This window comes from Piliocolobus tephrosceles, chromosome 12, assembly GCF_002776525.5.
Source record: "Piliocolobus tephrosceles isolate RC106 chromosome 12, ASM277652v3, whole genome shotgun sequence".
Classification (NCBI taxonomy): domain Eukaryota; kingdom Metazoa; phylum Chordata; class Mammalia; order Primates; family Cercopithecidae; genus Piliocolobus; species Piliocolobus tephrosceles.
Window position 1 is genome coordinate 50,542,549 of NC_045445.1, and position 6,639 is coordinate 50,549,187.

The window sequence follows — 6,639 nt, forward strand, 5'->3', positions numbered from 1 at the left end:
GGCGCCGCCACCTCGCCCGGCTAGTTTTTTGTAGTTTTTAGTAGAGACGGGGTTTCACCGTGTTAGCCAGGATGGTCTCGATCTCCTGACCTCGTGATCCGCCTGTCTCGGCCTCCCAAAGTGCTGGGATTACAGGCTTGAGCCACCGCGCCCGGCCTACCAATCATTTTTCATTCCTGCCCTTCTGCAAGCCCTATGCAACCACGAATCTACTTTCTCTATAGATTTGTTGATATGGCCATTTATTATAAATTGAATAATAAAATATGTGGTATTTTGTGACTGCCTACTTTCACTTAGCATAATGTTTTCAAGGTTCATCCATGCTATACCATGTATCAGTACTACTTCCTTTTTATTGCCAAATATATTGTATAATATACCATATTTGTTTATTCACCAGTTCATGGATTTTTTTTTCTATATTTTGGCTATTATGAACAATACTGCTATAAACATTTGTGTATAAATTTTGCATGACTATATGTTTTCATTTCTCTTGGGTATATACCTAGGAATGGAATTGCTAGGTCATATGACACATTATGTTTAATATTTTAAAGAATTGCCAATTTGTTATGCCAAGCGAGTGCATGCCCATCAGCAATGTGTGAGGACTCGTTTCTCTCCATCCTCACCAAAACTTATTTTCTATCTCTTTCGTTTTAGCCATCCTACTGTGTGTGAAGTGGTATCACTTTGTGGTTCTGGTTTACATTCCCTAGTGACTAATAATGTTGAGCTTCTTTTCATATGCCTATTGGACATTTGTATATCTTCTTGGGAGAGGTATCTATTCAAATCATTCGCCCATTTTAAAATTGGGTTCTCTTTTTTTTAATGGTTGAGTTGTAAGAGTTCTTTATATATTCTGGAAATTAGCTCCTTATCAGATGTATTATTTGCAGTTGTTTTCTCCCATCTGGTAGATCATCTTTTCATTTTCTCAATGTTATCATTTGAAGCACAAAACATTTCCATTTTCATAAAGTGGAATATATCTATTGTCATATATGATTTTGTTGTCATATCTAAGTAAAATTGCCTAACTCAAGGTCATGAATATTTATGCATATGTTTTCTTCTAAGAGCTGTATAGTTTTAGCTCTTTCATTTATATTTATGATCTGTGTTGAGTTCACTTTGATATAGGGTGTGACATAATGTTCTAAATTCATTCTTTGGCATGTGCATATCGAATTGTTTCATCACAATTAGTTTAAAAACTATTATCTTCCCTTTGAATTGTCTTGGTAGACTTGTTGAAAATCCATTGAGCATAAAAGTGAGAGTTTACTTCTAGATTCTCAATTCTATTCCACTGATTTATATATCTATCCTTATGGTAGGACCACCCTGTCTTGATTACTATTGCTTTGTGGTAAGTTTTGAAGTTAGAAAGTGTAAGAACTCCATTTGTTACTGTTTTTCAAGATTGTTTTGTCTGTTTTCGGTCATTACAATTTAGGATCACTTTGTCATTTTCCGCAAAGAAGCCAGGTGAGATTTTGATAGTGATTGCCTTAAGTCTGTAGATCAATGAGGGAATATTGCCATCTGAACAATGTTAAGTCTTTCAGTCAATGAACATTGAATTTATTTCCATTTATTTAGGTTGTCTTTAATTTCTTTTGACAACATTTTGTACTTTTCCATAACAAGTCTGGCATTTGTTTTGTTAAATTTATTCCCAAGATTGTTTTTCTTTTCGATACCATTGTAAATGGAATCATTTTAAGTTCATTTCAGATTGTTCATTTCTACTATAAAGAAATGCAATTGATTTTGTATATTGATATTGTATCTTGCTACATTGTACTTGTGTATTATTTCTCATAGTTTAAATAATTATTGTTAATTGACAATTTATAATTGTATATATTTATAGGGCACAAAGTAATATAATCAACCTTCCCTCTGGAAATGATACCATATTAGGGTCTCAGCAATGGCCTCTGCTGTTGGCAGGTTTCATACTCAGCTATGAGAATAGTCAGATCAGGTTGGTATGGGAAGTCAATATTGTTGAGCTCTAGCATAGTTTTGTACAAGGGCCCATTGAGCAAACATTGGGATAGCAGTGGCAGGGGAATGGGGAGGCTGAATGATATCTGCAGAGATGGTCATTTTTTCCTCCCAATTATTGATAGTTTCCTCTGCAGTGGATGCCCCCAGTGGGTACACTCACTACCTGAATAAACAGATATGGATTATTTAGAAGGGAATGTGACTTGGTAGTCTTTAGATTTCAAGACCTTCCCAAAGGGTAAAAACAGGTAGAACCTTGGTTAGGGCATCCACCTTGAGAGAGTCCTGTGCCACTGTTTCTTTGCAGCCATTCCAATCCATGAACAATGTATCTTTCCATTTATTTAAATCTTAATTTCTCTCATAAATGTTTTGTAGTTGTCAATGTATAAATCTAGCACATAGTTTGTTTTTTTAAAAGGTGTTGGTACATATGTGCTTTGTGCCTACTGAATTCAGATAAACATTTCCTTATACTTCCTCCTACTTTTTTATGGTTTATACTTAATATAATTGAGATCATGCAAAGTGTTAAACTTTAGTGTACATCAGAATTACCTGGGCAGTTTGTGGAAATTGCAGGTTCTAGAACCATTTTCCTAGAAATTCTGGGTTTGTGCCAGGGACCAGGATGCTACATTCTAAACAAGCTTCCCAGGGAGTCGTTTAACATATTTTGAAAAAAATCATTTTTATACATTGTTAAAATGGTGTATGAGATGAATTTAGAATTATCACTTCTCCTGTATTATTTAGTTTTGAATTTCAAGTTGTATTTTCGACAAGTGAAATTACTTGCCCAAGGATACACTGGGCCAAAACCTCACGGCTCCTGACTCAGTCATAATCAAGTAATTGTTAAATATATGTGTCAAGTACAGTGTAAGGGATATCAGGATGAATTTTTTAAAAGTCTGTTTTGATAAGGGAATATACTGGTGGGCTAAATAAAAATGCCTGAGAGTTTTTAATATTTTTAAGAGCACTGTACCTCTTTCAGTTGCAAGTGGTTTAGTATGGGAAGGGATGTTTCACACAGGGTTATCTCTGTGATTATGTATGGATAAGTCCCTTGATTTTGTATAGTAGGCCAGCCAACAAGGCTTTTTAGGGAAAACTCACACTTAGAAAGGTACAAAAATTTAGATAGGGTTCACCTGTGGTACTGGAGTAGTGTATTTGGTTCAAACACAGTTCATTATCTAGTCAATAGGTTAGACTCAGGACACAGTCCCAAGTAGACCCAAAATGTCTCAAGTCCTAAGAAGAGAAATGAAGCTGTAAGCAAATATAAAATGAACTAAAAATGTTAATGGCTACTTTGCTAAGAACTGTGTAATACAGTGGGCTCCAGGAAGCCCTAGAGTAGAACCACCTGCACTTAGAACTGTGGCCCTTTGGGGACTGTAGGGAATCAGAAGGGCTTTGTCACCATGAGTACTCCATTATATCAGCGGCTGTCAGCAGACAGTACATATACAGGGCATAGCAGAAGAGAAGTGCCCAGCAGATATGATAGTATCCAGAGAAGGATGGCATCCTCTACTCAGCTGCTTGGATTTGTTCCTGGGGACAGGTGAAACCTACCTTCAGCTCTTCTTTTAAGTGTCTGACAGGGTGCTGGGTCCTGCTACTGTAAGAACAGCTCACATGTTCAATACATCATCTGATCCACTGTGCAGTCCTGTGAGATAAGTATTATTCCCATTTCACAGATGGCAAGACTGACCCTTACAGCAATGGATTTGTTATAACTGCCGGGTTGATACCTTTAGCTATTAGTCTCAGAGGTCATATAAATTTTACTTATCGTTTTATGTTCTGGCAACAGAAATTTTAAGTGTCTTTATTACCCTCATAGGCTCACTGAACAGTTCAATTGCTTATGTATTGTTTTCTCATTTAGTTTTTCAAATTATTATTATGACAAAAGGACATATCCTTTAAGAAAAGGTGGAGATGACAGCAAAGAAAAGAAAAAGAATCACATCCTATGGCTCCGCCATAGGATGATAAAGGACACAGAAGAAGGGGTAGCAGTGCCTACTCACCTAGTTACACCTAGGGAAGACATGAGGATGGGCACAACAACAGCAGAATGGCATGGAGGTACCTACCCAGCAGATGATTGAACTCATTTTTGGCTACCATTCAGGAATAACCATTGGCTACTTTTTAGTGTACATGCTTTCAGAGTTTTCTTTGTGCATAAATGCATTATGCAAACATTTACATTTTTATAAAAACGGGCTGATACTGTATATGCGGTTCTGCAAACTTTTTTTATTTTTATTTTTTTACAATGTACCATGAACATCTTTTCCATGCACATGGGTGAAAATCCTCTACTAAAATATAGAGCACTGTAGTTGGGTCAAAAGGCTGCTGGTAACGAGATTGACATCTAAAGCAAAGTATCAGCTTAAGGTTAAAGCATTGGGCCTGGCAAATACCTACCAGGGAAAGCAGGGCCAGCAATATTCTCATCAGAGAAGTCAGAATGCAAGGCCAAAGGCATTAAAGGTATGGGATATCGTGTAAGCCCCTCTGGCCCCTACCTCCACCCCTCACTCCCCTGACACCCCGTTGTCCCCTTGGGGCAAATGGATCCTGTACATCTCTTTGCATCCAATGAAAACCACCCATTTTCTGTTTTTTCCTTAGCTCCTCCTGAGCCCTTGACACATCTCCACATTCTCTCATCATCTCCTCACTGCTCAGATGCCTTTCCTGTAAGTCCTCCTGAGAGTCCCTGGGGGAGTCGTCCGTCCCCCTGTCCGTTTTTCTTTTTGCTTTCCGGGGCACATAATCTTCAGCCGGGCGCTTTTCGGCGGCCCGCAGCTGGCTCTCTGGCTTTGCCTGGGAGGCTGGCTTGCCCTCGCCTTGTGGCTTGCCCTCACCTTCGGACTTGCCCTGCTTTTCCTGGCTCCTCTCATCTTCCGGTTGTCCCTCATCACCTGGCCCTCCCTCATCCTCTCTCTTTGCCTCGCATTCTGTCTTCCCCTCCACGTCTGGCTTTTCTTCCTCTTCTGACTTTCCTTCATCATCAGGCTCTACTTCATCTTCTGGCTTTCCCTCGTTTTCCAGGTTTCCTTCATTTTTATTGTAGGGTTTTTCCATGTCGAGATTTCCCCTCCTTTTCCTGTCCTGGGGGATGGGAATGGAGGGAAGAGGAGACAAGTAAGAGACAAGTAAGTGACAAGGGAGACTGAGTGGGTGGGGTGGAATGCAGGTCTGGATAGTACTTGCATCTCACCCCTGGTGAGGGTTCCCCTAAGCTGGCCGGGCCTACAAGAGGGCCTTCTGCCCACCACGTAGCCTGCCACTCCTCCCACACACGTGAGCCAGCCATTGCCTGGCAGGCCCTGCCACCTTCTCTGCCCTGGTTCAGCCTGGTAAGGTGTGTGTTCATGTGAGTGGGGGATGGGCAGGGACCCCAATTCGGCCCTGGCCGGGCCCTCCACACTCTCAACCCTCATAGGGCCTTGTCCATGGAGCTCCCCTCCAACCACCTTCACGGACCTGCGGGGATTCTGGACAGGTTGCTGCTCCTTTTCAGGCCTCGCAGAGCGCTGGGGACAGACGCGCAGACCTGTGGACAGACAGGAGACAGGGGTAGGGGCTGCGCGCTCAGCAGTCTCACAGGGACTCGGTTCCCTTTCCTGAGTCCAGGCCCTTCTCATCTAACGTTTTCCTCCCCTACATCCCCCGCACCCCAGCCGCCATTTCTCTCCAGGCCTCGGGCACCAAACCAGGATGCTTTCCAAACTGCGTTTGTCTCTGTGTCCCCTAACCCTGGAAGCAACCTGTCCCAGCGCCACCCCATTTTTGCGGAGGTCAGATGTTTCCATGGGAGCAGATTGTGAGAGGGGTTTATTTCCAGAATACGTCTACGTTTCACTGTTGCACTGCAGGGTTGCTCCCCCATACCCCATTTCCAGCACTAAAATGGATGGAGGGCTCAGTGCACGGGGTCGTCGAGAAGGCGAGCCAGGCTCCCCCGCCCTCACCCCCGCCCGCTCCGCATCCCCCTCCTCACCAATCTCCCGGATCCTTTCTCCACCCCCTCCCTATTCCTACTGCCAGCCACCACCTCCCCTTCCCAGGTCTGCCGGCAGCGCCCACCTTCACACTGACCTGCCGGGACCCGGGACAGGCCTGTGCCTCCTCCGGCTGCAGAAGCCCGCTCGCTGCTCCCCCGCCGCCCGGACAGCTCAGACAGCTGGTTCTGCGCGGGCGCCGGGACCGGACCGCAGGGCGGGCGGGCGCGGGGGCTGGTGCCCACGTAGGCGCCCGGCGGGTCACGTGAGCACCGCGTCACCCGAGCTCGGCCCCCCTTCCCTGACCCACCTCACCATCCATCCCCGAGGGACCGGGAGGCTGGGGACGGTCGGGGTCGGGGTGTGTTTGTGTAGCAAAGGGCAGTCACGGAGAAGAGGAGGAGAGGGTGGCTTTCTGACCCCAGGTGCTTTACCTGGCGCATCTCACAGCATCCGCAGGGTATCTCTCTGTGATGCCCATTATCGCCAGGTGTGACAGCTGATCAAAGAGGGTACGCGACTTTGCCAAGAGCGCTCAGCCCCAGAACTCCAGAGCCCGCTTTCAAGACCG

The 6,639-nt window shown here is 44.0% G+C and overlaps 1 protein-coding gene across 3 annotated transcripts; it reads right to left on the reverse strand.

Annotated features, from left to right (window-relative positions):
- Positions 1-4,291: 4,291 nt before the first annotated feature.
- TCEAL3 (transcription elongation factor A like 3) lies at positions 4,292-6,339 on the reverse strand. 3 transcript variants are annotated; one of them, XM_031936649.1, is made up of 3 exons: positions 6,154-6,339; positions 5,551-5,620; positions 4,292-5,175 (listed from the first exon to the last, which is right to left on the reverse strand). In XM_031936649.1, the coding sequence occupies exon 3, from the start codon at positions 5,146-5,148 to the stop codon at positions 4,546-4,548; it is 603 nt and encodes a 200-aa protein (XP_031792509.1). In that variant the 5' UTR covers positions 5,149-5,175; positions 5,551-5,620; positions 6,154-6,339; the 3' UTR covers positions 4,292-4,545. The 3 variants fall into 3 exon arrangements, with proteins under 3 accessions (XP_031792509.1, XP_031792510.1, XP_031792511.1); XM_031936650.1 differs by having other exon boundaries at positions 4,369-5,170; positions 6,166-6,339; XM_031936651.1 differs by having other exon boundaries at positions 4,369-5,170.
- Between the last annotated feature and the right edge of the window lie 300 nt (positions 6,340-6,639).

What these genes read in the sequence shown, in the direction of transcription:
- TCEAL3 (XM_031936649.1), bottom strand. Translation starts at nt 5,148, where the DNA reads ATGGAAAAACCCTACAATAAAAATGAAGGAAACCTGGAAAACGAGGGA.